The sequence below is a fragment of the Alosa alosa genome, chromosome 1 (genome assembly GCF_017589495.1).
Source record: "Alosa alosa isolate M-15738 ecotype Scorff River chromosome 1, AALO_Geno_1.1, whole genome shotgun sequence".
In the NCBI taxonomy this organism is placed as follows: domain Eukaryota; kingdom Metazoa; phylum Chordata; class Actinopteri; order Clupeiformes; family Clupeidae; genus Alosa; species Alosa alosa.
This window is the reverse complement of record NC_063189.1, coordinates 51849242-51869166: the sequence shown is the minus strand read 5'-3', so window position 1 is coordinate 51869166 and position 19925 is coordinate 51849242. Positions and strand designations below refer to the sequence as shown.

At 38.2% G+C, this 19925-nt stretch overlaps 1 protein-coding gene across 4 annotated transcripts in view; it reads right to left on the bottom strand.

Moving 5' to 3' along the window:
- Positions 1-19925, bottom strand: part of zfyve9a (zinc finger, FYVE domain containing 9a) — a 228504-nt gene that overhangs the window by 155939 nt on the left and 52640 nt on the right. For 3 of the 4 annotated variants that reach the window (XM_048260472.1, XM_048260453.1, XM_048260462.1), the window contains 2 exons: positions 15717-16889; positions 5267-5366 (listed from right to left, as the gene is read on the bottom strand). In XM_048260472.1, coding sequence (XP_048116429.1) covers positions 5267-5366; positions 15717-16463 — 847 coding nt within the window. In that variant the 5' untranslated portion in view covers positions 16464-16889. The remainder of the gene's footprint in view (positions 1-5266; positions 5367-15716; positions 16890-19925) is intronic. The other variant, XM_048260481.1, reaches the window with a different exon arrangement.

The following is a 19925-nucleotide window of genomic DNA, read 5'->3' as shown; positions in this document are numbered from 1 at the left end:
GATCTAGTCATTTCTAGAGGGATAGGAGTCACAGACTTATCAGTAAATGATATAAATATGTCTGATCATTATTGTGTATCTTTTAATGTAGTACTACATGCTCTTATAGACTCCATAAATTTAGATTTTTTACATCATCTCATTGATCAAATGGTAGAGGCTCTCAATCGTGAATTAGGCGCTCTGCTTGACAGAGTGGCACCCTTAAAGAAAAAAATGCCCTGTAGCAAACTGACACCTTGGATGAACGAAAATATCCATGATCTAAAAAAGCTAGAAGTAGAAAAGCTGAAAGAACATGGAAAAAAAGGTTACAGGTTACAGGTTCACCGTGCCATTCTAAAAGAAAAAATAGCAAATTATAATAGAGCTATTCGGAATGAGAGAAGGAACCACTTCTCTAAGGTAATTGCTGAAAACAGTGGAAACTCTAGGGTGTTGTTCTCTACCATTGATAGGCTATTGCATCAAACACCTTTTGATACACTCAGTCAGGCATCCTCTCTAAGATGCGAAGAATTTGCAGACTTCTTTAAAAACAAAGTCATTTCTATAAGGTAGGCTATTGGTAACACAAGTAATATGTTTGATAGTACACCCAAAAACAGCCCCCCAAAATTAAGGTCCTTTAGCACTATTACTCAATCTGAGCTTGGTAAAAGCTCAAACCGGCTCCTCAACATGTGTGTTAGATCCAATCCCTACTAGATTCCTCAAAAAAGTATATGATAGCTTAGCTCCCTTTATTCTCAAGGTAATAAATACCTCGTTAGAAACAGGTATATTTCCAACTGCTTTTAAAACCGCTGTTGTGAAACCTTTACTTAAAAAGTCAAATCTTGACCATACCAATCTGAGCAACTACAGGCCTATATCAAATCTACCGTTCCTGAACAAAGTACTTGAAAAAGTTGTTTGTAATCAGTTAAATACCTTCCTCAACGAAAACAGTATCCTTGAAAAATTCCAATCAGGTTTTAGATCAAATCACAGCACAGAAACGGCTCTTGTAAAAATGGTCAATGATCTCAGACTGGCTACTGACTCAAACAAAGTCTCAAACCTTATTCTTCTGGATTTGAGTGCGGCAGTTGACACCATTGATCATAGCATCCTAATTCACCGCCTTGAGAAGTGGGTGGGTCTCTCTGATAATGCTCTAAACTGGTTTCAAACCTACATTACTGGCAGAGATTTTTATATCAGTCTAGGAGATCATGTATCTGAAAAACATGACTTGCCTTTTGGTGTGGCCCAGGGGAGCTGCCTTGGTCCCCTGCTATTTTCCCTATATATGATTCCATTGGGAAACGTCATAAGTCAGCATAATGTAAGCTTCCACAGCTACGCAGATGATACCCAATTGTATATTTCTGTGTAGCCAACTAACCCAGATGGCCTTTGCTCCCTCACTGCATGCCTAACCTCCATTAATCAGTGGATGAGCAAAAATGTTTTGAAACTAAATGATGACAAAACAGAGGTACTTTTGGTTGGACCAAAACTAAAACAAGATATTGTTTTTAGTAATCTGGGGAACTTGGCGCACCAGGTCAAACCAAAAGTAACAATCCTCGGTGTCATCTTAGATGCAGAGTTAAGTTTTAAGCCCCATATCAGTAAAGTTACTCAGACAGCCTATTTCCACTTGAGAAACATTGCCAAAGTGCGACCCTTTTTAACTCAACAAGATGCAGAAAAACTAATTCACGCCTTTATCACTAGCAGGTTAGACTACTGCAATGCACTTTTCACTGGTCTTCCCAAAAAACATCTAAAGAAATTGGCACTCATACAGAACTCTGCGGCTAGACTTTTAACTAAGATAAAGAAGAGAGAACACATCACCCCTGTGTTGGCTGAACTGTACTGGCTCCCTATTTCCTATAGAATTGATTTTAAGGTTATGTTAATTACTTACAAAGCTCTGAATGGCATAGCACCTTCATATATCTCTGAGCTTTTAATATCTTATCAACCACAAAGGAAACTTAGATCATCCAATTCTAATCTTTTAATCATTACCCAAAGTGCTCCACAAACAAAGTGGAGAAGCTGCTTTTATCCATTATGCCCCCAAACTATGGAACACCCTGCCTCTGTACATCAAGCAGGCGAGTTCAGTAAATATTTTTTAAAAAGATCTGAAAACATACCTGTACAGGAAAGCTTTTAGTTAACTCCTTATCCTGTAGACTACTTTTTCAGATTATTCTACATCTGCTGCTATTGGAGGGCGCAGCCAGCCAGAAGCAGATGGGCTCCCCCTATTAAGTCAGGTTCTGCTCAAGGTTTCTTCCTGGAATATGGGAGTTTTTCCTTGCCACAGTTGCCATATGGCGTGCTTGTGGGGGGTAAGAGGGTTAAGGCTGCCAGTCTTATGACATGTCATTTTCTATATTTTTGATATGTTGCTGAGTGGATCATAAACGGCCCCTAGCAATGAAGAAAAGTGATTGATAATGACTGACTGACTATTATTGTGTTACATGCTTCAAATGTAAAGCACTTTGAGCTGCATTCTGTGTATGAAAGGTGCTATACAAATAAAGCTTATTATTATTATGTATCCTTGTCTCTTTTAAAAATAAAAAAAAAATTGATTCTTGAATACACTTCATGTGGGTGGGAGAAATGAGTGTAGTCCCTACCAGTTGGGTTAAAATCTCTCCAAAGATCTATCATACCCAACTCCATCATGAGAGCCTTAAGTTTCTTATGTATAGGAGTTAAAGCTAGCCTAGAAATCTAGACGCGCCCCTAGTTAGTCTAGAAACTCTCCGTTGGCTTGTGAGCTCCAGAAATCGAAACTCAATCAGGTCAATGAAATCGTGTATAGAGTCGTTAGGTGGGCTTAACCAGTTGCAGCTGTCATTAAATCAAACATGTTTCTGTAAAAAGTGAAGTCGCTACTTGGTGGGGCATATATACATTCAAAGGTGTTATTTCAACTCCTTCTATTTTCCCAGTAACTAATATGTATCTTCCTTCCTTATCTTTTGTTTCTGTAAGTTGTTTAAATGGTACTTTAAGGGAAATTAGGATGGCTACTCCTTGTCTATGACCTGATTTGTAAGATGATACACTTTAGAGAAACCCATTATTTTCAGCTTTTCATGTTCAGCATTTTCCTTTTTCATTTTACTTAGAATCTTACTTCATTTAATTGGGTTTAAAACCCCATTGACATTATAAGAAATAACTTTTAATTTATTATCTATCCTAGCCATGGCCTCTCATTAGTTTCAAACATATAAGAATTCTCAGTGTGGTAATAAGCATTCATAAAAAAATACATCCCTATAAACTCTCCGGAACATGGAGAGGTGAACAAAACAGAACAAGTACATTAACAAAACAGTTGAAATGAAAGCTTCACAGTCTTTTACTTCCAAAAGTGAGGCTCCTTCAAGATGAGCCTTTAAGGGGCTCTTGATGGTATTAGAGCACCTACAAAAGGGTTTGGTCTCTCTTGCTTTGGGTAAAGAGGGCCCTTTAAGATGGCTGTGTGATCATTTCAGTCATGACTGATTTATTCTTGTGTCCCGACCATGTTACAAAAAAGGCTACTTTCAAAACATAAACCTAGCCTAGGTTTTAACTAGTTCACATGAAAGGAAAAGAAAACACCCACGTATCTGTATTCACATTTAGTTTGGGTTTCTCCTAAGAAGTGTCAATCCCGATTGACCTCTGAGTAGTCAGGAGACGTGTTGCGTTAATTGTCGGTCGAGTTTGGAGCTCCAAGTCCAGTGCGCCGTTCTCCGAGCATTTTCCATGAGGATAGGATGATTTTATCATAGTTTTTACAACTACAATATGGGGTTTCCATCAGTGAAACAAACAAATACCCATGGTCCTTTTGGTATTTTACAGGGTTTGGTATTTTACAGGTTTTTCCCTGAAATCAATGGTTCGGAGTGAATTTCACTCTGAACCCTTGCTTTAATGTGCTAGCATTCTGCTAATGAATGCTGATTGGTCAGTGAAGCTCCAAAGGCTTCCATTCATTCTGAGTGCCCTCTAGGTGAACTGCAGCCAGTTTCGGAAACCGGAAGTGTTCCGAGAGTGAAAGTTCTCCTCTTATTAGAAATTCTCTGGTTGCGCCCTTTCACGTGATATGCGTTATAACTGTGTGACGAGTACAACAGAGAAGGGGTTTGAATTTGCATGCAATTTGCTATTTTGTGGGGCTGTGCATATCACATCATCATCTATACTGAATTTGCCCCCATCATTCAACTAATGTAAAACTCTGTCATAAATTAGGTCAGTCTCCATTGGAAGGTCACCGAAATAGGCCTACATTTACACTGCACTTTAGGCCTTGTTTGTGAAGTGTACATAATTCAAAATATAAAAGGAAATGTGCCTTTCCATGTGATTTTTTCAGAAACACAATTCCTGGCCGATCAACAACCAAACCAATTTAACATTACACACACTGCACAATTGGCTGGTTGCAGTCTCAATCACCCGTAATCTGTAACGGCAGTTCCTCAAGCATTTTTGATGTTGCAATCGCAACAATTAACACAAATTCAACCAATTCCCGCAAATTCTGGACAACCTTGCAATTTTGTCCAAACACAGCAACTTTTCTGCAAATTCGACCAATCATCTGCTTACTGCATCTTTCAACCTGGTGTTGCTAACCTACCTATGCAACCCATTGGCAAACTTGTATACCTGGTGATGTCATTGTTAGCTCATGTCATGTTTGCTTGTAGTTTGTGAAGTGCTTACCAAAATCATAGAACTTAAAAAGAGATGCAAACCTTCCAATCTACTCAGAAATGTAATTAGGCTAATCTCACGTCCTTAAAGTGACAGGCACTCAATTAGACCTACACACCATCAATACAATATACATTAAAGATAAGTTTAATGTGTAATATGGCTCATATAGGGGGCCAGCTATATTAAACCATCACCTACCTAGCAACCGACATACTGTAGCAACCATTGAAACAAATTATTAGTATATATTATTATATATTAGTATATTATTACATTATTGACTCCAGTTTATTAAAGGTGTTTATTACCAGGCCAATAATATAATAATCAGCAAATAACATAATAACTTAATAATAACATTATTGCTTCAGAAATGTTATTGTTATTACGTTACTGACAATTTAATACATTTTGGCCTTATTAAAAATAGCCAGAATCATTAGATTATTGGCCGCTACAGTTATGAAAATTACCATCAACTTTACATAATGAACAATATGCTTCATATCTACCCAAACCAACTTACAATTCATCAGAGTAGAGTAACAGGTAACACAAACTCTTGCTTCCCTCCTGTCCATGTACATCAGTTTGCTTTTCAGACTGCAGCAAGCTGCACAGAATACCTAAAATGAGAAAACATTTACATCATATCATGTTACATTACATTACATTACATTACATTACATTTAGCAGACACTTCTTGACCAAAGTGACTTACATATGTCAGCTATATTATAAGGGATCACATTGTCCCCGGAGCAACTTGGGGTTAAGTGCCTTGCTCAAGGGCACAATGGTGGAAGCCAGGAATTGAACCGACAACTTTCAGGCTAGGGTTACGGTTTATCATGTATTACTTCTCAACCGACTAAAATGCTGTTTAGGGCTTTCTGATACTGTCCTTAGATGGTTTAAGTCTTATTTAGATCACAGAGAGTATTTTGTTTCTATTGGTACCTATGTATCTGAGAAACATACTATGCCATATGGGGTGCCACAGGGATCCATTCTTGGGCCACTCTTATTTAACTTGTACATGCTCCCCCTTGGTGAAATAATATATAGTACAAGATCAGGGTATATGCAGGAATCATAGAGTTGAATTTACTACTTTTTACTACCTCTTTTACTACCTCCACAATATTTTTTACTACCAACACGACATCAAGCAGCAGCCCTTTTTTTGGGGGTAAGGTATAAATCATAAATATTAGGTACACTAATATTTTCTAATTGTGATCATTAAGTATGGTCATTGTCAATGACAATATTTTTTTGTAGTGTCGAGTTCAGTTTCAGTTGTCCTTACCTTAACCCTAGCCCTTGAGTTATCCTAACCAGCCCTTAAAGGCCCTAAAAAGGTGAATGATAACCTTGGCACAAATGACGCTAAAACACCAAATATGTGTGGTGAAAAATGAAGAACAAACACCACCAACTACCCCAATGCATACTAATGCAAAATTACTATGATTTCATTGCTTGATTCTTTTCAATACTTCAAAATGTGTAACAATGTGATTCGATGCGTTACTGGGGTCTGTTTTGGTTTAGTTTTCATGGATTCAAATGCCAATATTATAGGCTAAATTATAGGCCAAATACTGAACATTGACTGTGGAATCAAGTAGGTTACAGAGTTTCTTTCCCCTGCTAAAACCTCCTATCACTAGCTAGATGCTTTCAAATTTAACATGGTTTTAAACTCATATGTTGCAGTTTTCTGTCACTGCAATGAAACTAGCCTATCTGCTGTTCCTTTTATGAGAACAATTTAACTGATCAAGTTTTCATAGGCTATTGAATGATTTAAATGTGAATGCCATAAACTTAATTCGCCATTAACTAGATTAGCGTGGTTCTTCACGCAGTTGTCATCTAAATGCAGTGTTTTGTAGGCTATTCAAAGAATTTCACGTTCATCACTCAGTTGTGGTGTAGGTCTGTCTTGAGTGATCGCTGTCCCTTTAAATGTCTGGGACTTTAAATTACGGGACTTTTAAACTGCATGCTGTTTTATTTGATGGACAGTGCCGTCTTTGATTCAGTTTTCTACCGTTTTAATAAATGACACGCGCACTTGCGTGGTTAAAAGTAAGGAATTGTTTTCACTCGTTTTCTTGCAATTCCGTAACATTAGATACTAGGTCTAAGGTTACGTTAAAAAAAATGTTGTCGGTTACTATGTCAGTGACTAGTTCGAACTTTGTTACTGACGGGCTAGGTGGAATTTTATTACACGGTTCAGGATGATCACAGATGGCAGCGCTACCGTCAGCTGAACGAAAGCTTACACTAGTCAAGTCCACAGTTGTTAAAACTTCCAGCTGAAGTAGCCTAGTGCAAACTGAGAGAGTTGCCTCCTAACAGAGTGAGTGTAGCCTATATTTTCTTAGCTGCTATCAGAGTGATAGGCTAGCCTAGGCCTACATCTACCGCTCCTTTGCTACATGAACAAATATTATCAGATGAGTGACAGAAGAACCGGACACCGGACTAGCAGGCCCATATGATAAACACTGCTCTGGTAGCCTGCGGTAGCGCCTAGATGACGTGAAAAACGCGAGAGTCGAAAAGCATCCCTGCATTCCCGGCACCTAAAAAACTCTTTGGATCTGCACGATTCATATAAGTCACCCAAAGCAACGTGAAGGAGACACCGAAAAGCGTGTTGTTTGTATCCCTGTAATATCAACTGAAGCAAAAAGGCGAAAATGTTGTTTGTTGGCGTCGCTGATAGGCTGTCAACCACGGAACTCTACACAGTTTACTTCTACATCATTGCTATCGACTCCGACTCACTCAGGTCCTGTTAGCACGTATATATTTTTTAATTAGGCAAGATGAAGTTAAAACATGTAGACACAAATATTAAGCAAAAAATGTAAAGTCATTATATATTAAGGTGGTGATGAAACATTTACTACCAAGTCAAATTGCATTTATTACCTTTTACTACCTTTCAAGGGCCTTAATTTTGGTAGATTCTATTTACTACCTTTTACTACCTTTTACTACCGCGCGGACACCCTGAAGATTGTATATCATAGCTATGCAGATGACACACAGGTCTACCTTGCATTGTCACCAAACAAAGTCCTATTGACTCCTTATGTCTTTGCCTTGAAAAAGTAAATACCTGAATGCAGCATAATTTTTTACAACTTAATCAGAGCAAAACTGAGATTATTTTATTTGGTAACAAAGAGGATAGAGCACAAATAGGTGCTTACTTAGAATCTAAAGCACTTACAAATAGGACTCAAGTAAGAAACTTGGGAGTCATCTTAGATTGGGACCTGACTATGAATGATCAGATCAAAAGCATGACTAAATCAGCATTCTGGCATCTCAGAAACATAGCTAAGATCAGAGATTTTGTTTCTAGACAGGATTTATAAAAGCTTATTCATGCTTTCATATCCTGTAGGGTAGATTATTGTAATAGTATCCTAACTGGCCTCCCCAAGAAGTCCATTAGACAGATTCAATTAATTCAAAACGCTGCTGCTAGACTGTTAACCAAGACTAAAAAGAGAGATCATATTACACCCATTCTTAAATCTTTACATTGGCTCCCAGTTAATTTCAGAATTGATTTCAAGGTTCTACTCCTAGTTTATAAGTCACTGAATAGACTTGGCCCCAAATATTTTTCTGAAATGCTTCCCCAATATACACCTAGTAGAGAGCTTAGATCTACTCGAACTTGTCAATTAGTAGTCCCCAGGGTTAAAACCAAGCAAGGATAAATGACATTTAACTATTATGCCACACAGCGCTGGAATCAGCTTCCAATAGATGTTAGATTTTCCCCAACACTAAACTAAAAACTGATCTTTTTCATTCTGCATTTATTGATTAGTTTTTAAGTTTATTTATTTATTCATTTATATTTTACCTCCTATTCATTCAGTCTTATTTCCCCCTTGATCTATTTTATTATTTTATTGTATTAATTATTATTATTGTTAATCTTTTATTTTTATTTTTGTTTCTTTTAAGCACATTGAATGACATTTTGTAAGATAATGTGCTATATAAATAAACTTGAACTTGAACTACCCTAAAAACTAAAGGCTAATTACTCACACAAGTATCAGGCACTCAATTACGCACACCACTAATGCGCACTCAATTAGACCTACATGCCACATTAAAGATATGGCTAAGTGTAATAGTTTAAAAAACAATATGAGTATTGAAATCATTTGTACAAATTTGAAAATATTTGTAGCTACTAGTAATTATGCAGATTATAAAATACTAATTTACAAAATGTATACACTCATATATGAATTCCAAAATAGAAACTTATGACATAAGCCATCATTTTCCATGACTTGAATGAATTGGTATCGAAATAATAATTTTGGTATTGTGACAACACTATTCTGAAAGGGACTAATACTGGCAAGAATGGAGCTGCTGATTATATGTAATCTGAGAGGAATTTTGCGCAAACAACTTCAGGGACATATTTTGCGTATAGCTGTACAGTTATAGATAGCCTTTTTTATTTCAATTGTTTATTTTGTTTTTCTACACTTTTATTGCGTTTTATGAAGTCTGCCTCTAGCGCTCTGTTTTTGTTTTTGGCCTGGTGATCAGCTGTTTTTTCTGCCAATTGCCATTAGCGAGGCCTATTACACTGCTATTTGGACTTGCTGCTTGTGTGGAGGAAGCTGTGCTGGACTTGTGCTAGTGTCCCTCTCCTTTTCCTGTATACGCTGGGTTCATACAGTCGGTTGACTGTCCAGCTGCTGGGTATAGTCGGTTGACTGACCAGCCGGAGATTGAGGCTTCGTGCTAGCTAGGTGACTGCAAATGCACCGATAACATCAACTCCACTTTGGTCTGGCTGATCCATCAATCCGTGTCGGAGTTTGTGCTTGAACTTCAAAAGTTTGCCTCCACCGACACCATCAACCTCGAGGTGATCCACAGCGGATATCCTCCGGCGGAAACGCTACTTGCACAGAGGTGCACGTCGCTCTCTCATCCGAGCGACACAGGAAAGCATCCCTCCATCATCTCCACAGGATCTCTTGCCGAATCAACGCTGCTTTCCAGAACAGTCCGCTCCCGCAAACAAACCGTTCCCTACAGTGTCAGTGGAGAATCTACAGTGACCTCCTGGATCGTCTCTGTACGGCACCTGCACACGGCGATTGCTGTCACCACCATGCAGCAGTGTCCCTGATAATGTGCCAGACTCTCTTGTGCCATCCACCAGAACAGGCGAGCACCAAGACTGCATAGGCCTACTCCCACTGATTACTCCGGACAACGGATCACGTGACCTCAAAGCCGCTGTAATGAATGTGAGGTCTCTTTCGAACAAGACCTTCATTCTCCAGGACAACTTTACGTCTCGTCAGCTGGACTTTCTTTTCATCACAGAGACTTGGCTTAACAACGGTGATATAATGCCTTTCGGTGAACTTTGCCCTCCTAAGTGCAGCTTCTTCAATTCCCTAAGGTCTACTGGTCGTGGAGGTGGTCTAGCAACTGTGTTTAAAGACTGTTTTAATTGTAGAATTATACCAACTGATGTTTACTCTACTTTTGAGGTTCAATTTTTAAAAATCATGCTAATCCCCCTGTCCTCTGTGCATTAGTGTACAGACCACCTAAAATTGGTTCTAATTTTATTCAAGAATTCTCTGACCTTTTATCAGTCATGGTCACTCATTCTGACAAATTATTGATTCTTGGGGATTTCAACATTCACATCTGTTGCCCATCAAAACCTTTGGTTCATGAGTTTTTATGCATAGTGGACTCTTTTGACCTCACTCAATCAGTGATGGCACCAACACATCAGAAAGGCCACACTCTAGACCTTGTACTTTCCTCTGGCTTCTCTGTGTATAATTTAGAAATTGTTGATATTGGTATCTCTGACCACTCTATGATTTTGTTTGAATGCTCTATGTTTTGTTCCCCTGTCTCTCCGCCCAAGTCCCACTCCTTTGTTTGAGCCATACATTCAACCACAGCTTTACATTTCTCTAACACCTTTATGCTTACTCAGTCACCTGCTATCAATGATGCCCTGTCCACCTGCTCTGATACAGAAGAATTAGTTAATCTCTTCAACACTTCCTGTTCCGCTACTCTAGACTGTGTTGCCCCTTTAAAACTAAAACGGTCAAAAACCAACTCCACTCCCTGGTTTAATGATTCTACCCATTCTCTTAGACAAGTGTGTAGGAGAAATGAGCGAAAATAGAAAAAAGACAAACTCCAAGTCTCTTATGACATTTTTAGAGATTCTCTAAAGATGTTCCAAAACTCTGTTAAGTCAGCTAGAACAGAGTATTACTCCAAGTTGATTGCCAGTAATGCTCACAGACCAAAAATATTGTTTAGTACCATCAACTCTATTTTAAATCCTCCTGCTGCTGTTCTCTTTATCACTCCCACCACTGAAAACTGTGAGAAGTTTCTCAATTTCTTCATTGATAAGATTAATAACACTAAATCTCAAATTCCTTCCTTAATTTCTGATCCCTCAGTTATAAAACTCTCACCCAGCTGCCTTCAGCAGTGGCAACCTGTGTCTCCCTCCCAGCTATTTGAAGTGGTCTCTCATATGAAATCCTCCTCTTGCCACTCAGATGTTTTACCTTCACACCTGTTTAAGGAAGTCTTTAACATCATTTTCCCTGTTGTTTTGGCCATTATCAACAGCTCTCTATCTACTGCAGTGGTCCCCTCTAGTTTTAAGCATGCAATTGTCCAACCTCTACTAAAGAAGCCCAGTCTTGATTACAGTGACCTGGAAAAACTATAGGCCTATTTCCAAATTACCTTTTGTTTCAGAGATCCTGGAAAAAGTTGTTCTCTCTCAGGTCACTTCTTATCTGAATGCTTTCAACATCCTAGATACATTTCAGTCAGGTTTTAGAAAACTTCATAGCACCAAATATGTTCTACTTAGGTGCAAAATGAAATTCTTTGCTCAGTAGATAATGGTTCTTGTGCCCTCTTAGCACTTCTTGACCTTAGTGCTGCTTTTGGTACCATTATAGCATATAGCTATAGCATTCTGTTAAAACGTCTGGAGGATGAAGTTGGTCTGCAAGGGGTGGTGTTGAAATGTTTCACATCATGTCTGAATGATAGAACATTCTCTGTAAGATTAGGTAATTGCTCTTCGTCCATTGCACCTATCAAATGTGGTGTCCCTCAGGGTTCCATTTTAGGCCCTCTGCTATTCTCCCTATATATGCTGCCTCTTGGCTCCATATTTTACAAACATAACATTCAATATCACTGCTATGCTGATGACTCTCAAAACAGCCGATAGTTCCTGCACCTGGGAAAGCCTGTTTAACTGCTTTAATGACATAAAGAGTTGGATGGCTGCAAACTTCTTACAATTAAATGAAAAGAAAACAGAGATAATTATTTTTGGTCAACTCAGCTCTGTTCCTAAGATAAGAAATGCACTTGGGCCACTGGCTGTAAATTGCCACAGTGAGGTCAGAAATCTAGGTGTTTTCCTAGATTCCTCTTTGAATTTCCCTTAAAACTAAAGGTGATAGAGCTTTTTCTGTTGCTGCCCCAAGACTCTGGAACAATCTCCCTATAGAAATTAAGTCCTCTCCCACCATCAGTAGTTTTAAATCAAATTTAAAGACCCATCTATTTTCTTTGGCCTATAATGTCCATTAATTTCTCCCCTTGTTTGGTTGTTTATTTTTATTTAAGTTTTTATTTATTTAATCTTATTTCCATTTCTTTTCTGCATTATATTAACTGGCATCTAACTTTACTGTACATCTTTCTCTAGGCCTATAGTAGTAGTAGTTTCAGTAACCATATGTTTATTTTTATCTACAATCATAATCTGTTTATTATTATTATTATTATTATTATTATTATTATTATTATTTTGTATTTTCATTTATTTATTTTTTGTCATTTATGTCTTTATTTTTTGTTTTTATTACTGTTTTTTTAATTATTTCTGAGCACCTTGGGGCAATAACATTGCGTTTAAGTGTGCTATATAAATAAATATGACTTGACTTGACTTGACTTGTGATTTTGACTTGTTGACCATTTGACTTAATTTAATTAATTTAATAGTTTTCCTTAGTTTAAGACATTATCAAGATAATAAGTAAATATGGCTGCCAGTGTGTTAAGCAAATTTGTCTTGAAACATCTTGAAATAAGAGTTTGACTTGTTTTAAGATGTCTTATCAAGACAAATTTGCACTGGCAGCCAAATAAATTGTAAATTCTTATTAAATTAAGTCAAATGATTTTATGCTAGGTAAGGGTCTCTATACTAAAAACAATACCAACTAGAGTTTTTTTCCATCAGAAAAAAAGGTATCAGTTTTTGCAGTGTACACAGTGTCAAGGGGAAAGGGTGCTAGCCACAGGACAGTTTTATGACAGTTGTGTAAAATCAAATACTCCTCAACTGTAGGCGGAGCCCAGAAACAAAGAAAGAAACAAACAAAAAATCAGCATTGGATCCCTTAAATTTAACCAACTTTAGTCAATTTCCATCTCATATGTTTACATTTTTTGGTACAAGATCAAACAATCTGATAGAAAAAATCTAAATATTAGAGACCATGTTTTAGATGCTTCATAAAGCTACTAACTTTAATTTTGCTTCCAGGAACAGATATGTACTTTTTCTGAAATATACACTGCTCAAAACATTATAATATTTATATTAAGAATATCTGCTTTAAAGCCTTTAATGGGTAAGTGTGTCGTCAACACCATAGCTGGATGAATCTGGTAGAAACTGACCTGTAAAGATAGCACCAGAATGAAAATGCCATTTTTCACAATTTTGGAAAATGGAAAATGGGAAAAAGACAAACTAAAATATAGCTGCAAGCAGTAATGAGGGGGCCAAGCAGTTGAGCAGAAGTTTGGATTGGGATTTGATTGGACTGTGTTTTGTTAGGTTGGATTGGATTGACTTGATTGGATTTGGTTAGGTTGGATTGGATTGGACTTGATTGGATTGGGATTGAAATTTGGTTTTGAGACCATGTACAAAGTTTGGTTTCGATACATGAAAGCATTAGTGAGATATGAGCCTACTTCCTGAGATTAAAGCGCCCACCTAGTGGTCAAAATAATCCAGATTTATTGTGCGTCCTCAGTATGTGGTCCCAAGTCCATATTACAATTTTGTTTCGATACGTGAAAGCGTTGCTGAGATATGAGATTATTTCCTGTAACTGTAGCACCCCCTTAGTGGCCGAGGGTCACCGAATTCATTTGTTTATCATATTAAAATGTTTTTCTTTCCCCTGTCATGATTTATGTGCACAATGTATCAGTCTTTTGTGGCTGAGTTAGATGCACACAGTTAGCTTAACTTAGTTAAACATTAGCTTTCTGCATGTTAATGTTTTCTCCAGTGGTGCTCAGACCTAAACCTAGGCGTAAGCATTTGAAATTTCCACATAGCAATCAAATACCTTGAAAATGAACTTTATTAGTTTAGTTAACAGTTGAATTGAAAACCGAATTGTCTGTAGTCTCCTTATTTCATGCGACTGCTTAAACTGTTTCAACAATGTTTTCTTCTACGCAAATAAAAAGTGAACCTTCTACACGGCCCGGCGCGATCGACTGGTGTGGCATATGCACTACAGCACTTTTAGCCGCTTTCACCTCTGTATGTGCACACAAGTTTTTTCTTTACCGGTATCGTTAAAGGTGTGAAAGCGGTAAGAGAAAATTCACCCTGCGATTTCGTGTAGACGTAGTCTAAGTTTAGTCTTGATACGAGAAAACCTTGCTGAGATGCTTAGTTCAGTTCTTATTTGGCGGCTTCGCTGTCGATTTCAATTGGCTGTTACTGGCGAACGGTTTTAGATATGGCTACAAAAAGCACAACTTTTGTTAGGCATGGTCAGAAGATGGACTTTGCCAATTTTGGTGAAGATCAAATGAAATTTGTAACCTTTGAAAACTTTTTAGAGTTTTTGATTAAATCCAATATGGCGGTCGAATCAATTACGATGACATCACAAGTTGGCCTGGGTCACCTAAGGACCTCCAACAGTATTACCAGACCCCACTAGTACATTTTAATTCCAAACACAACAACAGCTACAGGCCAAAATGCATTTTTGCTAATTGCAGTACCCCTAGAGGTCAAAGGTCACCAATTTTTTGAGCGTCCTCCTGATGGGGTCACGAGTCTCTGTACAAAGTTTGGTTATGATACATGAAATGGTTACCGTGATATGAGCTCACTTCTTGTTTGGCGGCTTCACCGTCAATTTCGATTGGCTGTTACGGGAGAACGGTTTTAGATTTGAAGACAGAAAGCACAACCCGTGTGAGGCATGTTCAGAAGATCATGTTTGTCAAGTTTGGTGACGATCGGACCTGTGAAGCTTTAGATTCACTTTAGCTAAAATCCAATATGGCGAAAAATCCATCATGGTGGAAAATGACGTCATAGGATGCGTTGCACTTGGCTTGGTCCAAGGATTCCAACGATACCTAATTTTTGAAAATTGGACAAACGGGTCAAAAGTTACGTGCATGAACACACGTCCAACATTGGCCCATTGGTGGTGCTAGAGTGCTCAAGGTGCCGACTTGAAACTTGGTGAAATAATCATGGGACTGTGACTAATTAATGTGCCTAACTTTTTACCAGACGGTTCTATGGGCTGCCATAGACTTCCATGGCGGAATAATAATAATAGGAAAACATAGAAACACAATGGGTGCCTTCGCAGCTTTGCTGCTCGGCCCCCAATTAATGGAAGTCCTTAGACAATGTGGCTAAAAAGAGTGAATGTGTAAGAATGTTATGATATAATATGATATGCCATACATCTACAGTTATTTTTTGCTACAAATGTTTAGAATTCTCCATCATATATTTTTTTTCTTCATCCAGAAAAACTACTGAGGTGGGAACTAAGAGATGATGTGCAATGACCCTTATAGGTGCAGCAGCATACCTTTCCACAGGCTCGGCAGTGGTGCCTCCTTTTGGTGAAAGTGAACTTGATCTCACACTTCATACAGATCGGTGCCTTTGAATCAGGCACCCATACTGGTGCCACATGTCCAAGGGCCTTCCTAGAGAGAGCCTCCTGCTGTTCAGCTTTGAAATCATAATCTGGACTCTCAAATTGCACAAAAAGCCTTGGAGAGGGATTGTGGTTTACAACATTCAGTTTGACAACTCCAAAGTCATCCAGGCCTTCTATTCTATAAGGTAAAGGTGGCTCAGCCCCAAAATTGGCTAGATTTTGAACATCAAGATTCTCCATTTTCTCAGAAGAAAACTCATTTTGAACCTGTTCTAAAATGGGAGATATCTGCAGGCTGAGTGGCTGTTTGGGCCTTGCACCCCCATAAGGCACACCGAGTAGCTGCACATTGCCACTAGTAAGCTTCTTTCCTTCTGCCATGGCCTCATCCTGTTTACCATCCTCCACCTCCTTCTCCTCTATCGCAGACTCCTCCTTAGATGGACCCCGAGACTGAGGAAATAATGTAATTTGTCTGTTTCTGCAGCAGTCAGGGGAGAGTCTTGTGGCAACAGAGATCAACTCATTTTCACACTGATAGCTTTCTTTCAGTGTCTCTTTCTCTTTCTTTTCCCTTTCTCCCATAGTACCAGAGCAAATCCTATTTTCTGCATTCACCTCGTTTTCAGGTCCATAATCACCCTCTGATTCTGTTGTGGTCATATCAATCATCCATCATTTTGGATTCCTAGATGAAAGAATCCCCTAATCCACAACACTCATCACTAGTAATCTTCATTCTATATTTTTCAGATGTCATGTCTGTACTGTAGATGGAGTTATTCCTTAATACCAGCACACCCCACTTCTCATGCATTAACTGCCTTCAAATGAAAATTGTGAATTTCTGAGTGAGATCCCTCATCTGTGTTCATGAATGTCTCCTGTTGACTGTGGGTTATCAGTTTGCCAACTGGTGTAGAGTTGACGTTGTATGGGACTGTGAAGATTATCTTCATTACAGATGTCAGACTGCAATACTAGTGACCCTGAAGACTGTTTCCCAATGGAGACCACATCAGTGAGGGGGAGAGGACCATAAACCAATGAAACAGACCAGGATCTGGGTCCATCAGAGAGTGGTGTTGTCCTTCTCATCTGTGCAAAAACACAAGAGTGATACAAATGTTAGGTCATTCTAATACATTTTTGATGGGATAATCCTATAAACATGTTATTACATTATTTAACATTTACTTTTACCAAGATGTTTCTTTTAGGTACATCTGACCTTTTAACACCAGTTCATGGAAAACAGTAAAAAGGACATTTTAGGTAATTATGTCATATTTACATTTTATATTTATTAATGTGCAATGTCCATGTCAAATAAATAGAAACATATACTTTGTCCATAATGTGGATTCTAGAAATGTCCAAACTGGCTCTCTGGTTGAGCTGGATTCCCTTACATCAGTGACAGAGAAGGACCCTTGACCCTTTGCAGTCAGGTAGTTCTAATTTTGCTACCTGCGCATCACATCATAAGCTGTGTGATGACCAGTGTTGCCAAAGTTACAAAGTTACCTTGAAAAAGTAATCGTTCAGTCTAACATCTCTGCCATGCCCCAACCGATTTTAGTAATGAAAACTTCCTCATAAACATCACATCATAAGCTGTGTAGCAATATGACCAGTGTTGCCAAAGTTACCTTGAAAAAGTAATCTGATTACTGATTTCTCCTTTAAAAAGTAATCAGTAAAGTAACTAAGTTAGATTACAAGTTACTTTATTAGTTACTTTCAGCAGCTAACCAACATAGGGAGCCCCCACAGGGTGATGTGTTCTCTCTTCTTAGTCTTAGTTAAAAGTCAACATGAAAAATGATAACCGGTTTTGCCAATACTCACTATACTGGAAGTGCATTTTAACAGTAATGTCAACAATGTATAGCAGACATCCCAACCTAACCTTCTTAGATACTGAAATTCAGATGTTTGTTCAATAATGTCTAGTCAGTACACCAAATAAGGAAGGCCTATTGATAGAAATTGTGATAGTAAAATATGTAGATTTTGGTAGTTTGTCCTATTGATAGAAATTGTGATAGTAAAATATGTAGATTTTGGTAGTTTGTCCTTTTCATGTAGCCTTGGCAACTAACCATCTAGTATAGGCCTGAGTAATATGCAAATGAAATTACACTTGTTAAACTCACCTCTCACAAGTCTTTTGCAATCATTTAACCCGCTGTGAGCAATGCTAAAGTCACTGTTACAAACAGTGCAGTGTGCAAGACTATCATTATGTTTTACTCTTATGAGACAATTGGGTACACTTTTGTGTAGTCTGATGTGAAATGGGTCTTAAATGTTCCTTTTTGAGGGTCACTGACTGCCATGACGCTCCTGTTCCTAGATACACTGACTGAACTGATTAATTAGGTTCGGGAGAAAAGAGATATAAGTCCACCTACACTGAAAACTGATTGGTTGATTTAGAAGGAAGCCGCTATCAATATGTGGGAGACTCCCAAAACTTCGGGAGACTTGGGATGTCTAGCTAGACAGCACTTTGTCGCCAGCACAAAATGTACAATGTACCTTAATGTTGTCATGTTTAGCTGACACAAACTCAAAATAATGACTGTATAGATAAAATGTGCATCTCTCTCCTCCCTCCATTGTTGTTTATGTTTGTGTCGCTGCGTGGTTTTACACGTGAGTTGTCTTCATGCTGAAAACATGAGCATGACATTAATCATGCATTAATTAGACACATCTACATGACATTAATCCCCAAGACAAGAAGAAAGCAAAGAATATATATTTTTACTAAGGAAAATGACAAAAATAGTAACGCACAGTGACTTAGATAAGTAACTTTAATCTGATTACTGGTTTGTAAATAGTAGCGCGTTAGATTACTCGTTACCGAAAAAATTGTTCCCTGTTAATTTTAAGTATTGTATTGTTTTGTATTTGTATGTCACTTTGGACAAAAGCGGCTGCCAAATCCTATAACCATTAAATAGTCTGTTACGCTTCAATTGCCATAGTTTCTCAGCTTCCTTGATGACACTTTTCTGGCTGTCAAAACTAACATGGTTCAGTTGAACATGTATAAGTATAAGTATAAGTATATATACTCTTTTGATCCCGTGAGGGAAATTTGGTCTCTGCATTTATCCCAATCCGTGAATTAGTGAAACACACTCAGCACACAGTGAACACACAGTGAAGTAAAGCACACACTAATCCTGGCGCAGTGAGCTGCCTTCAACAACAGTGGCGCTCGGGGAGACGTGAGGGGTTAGGTGCCTTGCTCAAGGGCACTTCAGCCGTGCCTACTGGTCGGGATTCGAACAGGCAACCCTCCAGTTACAAGTCCGAAGTGCTAACCAGTAGGGCATGGTACATGCACCATCACTGTGGCTATATGGAGTTCAGAAATGTTTCTTTTTTTAATTATGCACCTCCATGTCCTAAATACTCAGGGTGAGGCCTCTAAAATGAGCATATATGTCATGATATTTAAATGACTCTTGTTTTTAGTCACCACATTTAATAACAATAATAATAATGGCTTAAATGTACCCAAGGTCGCTTAAAGAGCAACTTGCAGGTTGGAAACCCCTATAAAGCAGTAAGGCCTTCAGTCATCTTCGCCTCTCCTGAGAACTCCTGAGAAACAAGGTTGGCTACATAAACAGAGGGTGTTCATATTGAGGGTGTCGGTGAAAATAATAAACTGCCTGAGATATATTTGTAACAAGACCCCTGTGTTGTAAACCCATTGTATGATGACATGATTAATATTTAATTTCAGTCAAGATGGTATGGACTGCAGGGGACCAGGGGAGACTTCAAGCCACTGTCAGTCCATTTACATTTTTGACACTTCACTTCTTTCACTGAAGGACAACGGTTGGCTGAGCAATGAGGTAGGAGAAGTAGTTATCTACCTGGGAATTAGGGCTGACACTTTTAGACTACTACACTCATAGTAATTTCAAATAAATAATGTGACACTATACAACACACCGACCTACATGTTACCTTTCTATGCAGGTGATCGATGCTTACCTGCATCACTCACTGAAAAAGCAGCAAGTATGTATGCATTTTAACTGAAATAAAAAATAATTGTGTTACACCTTAGGAAATTACTAATATAATTACACTTCTCTGACA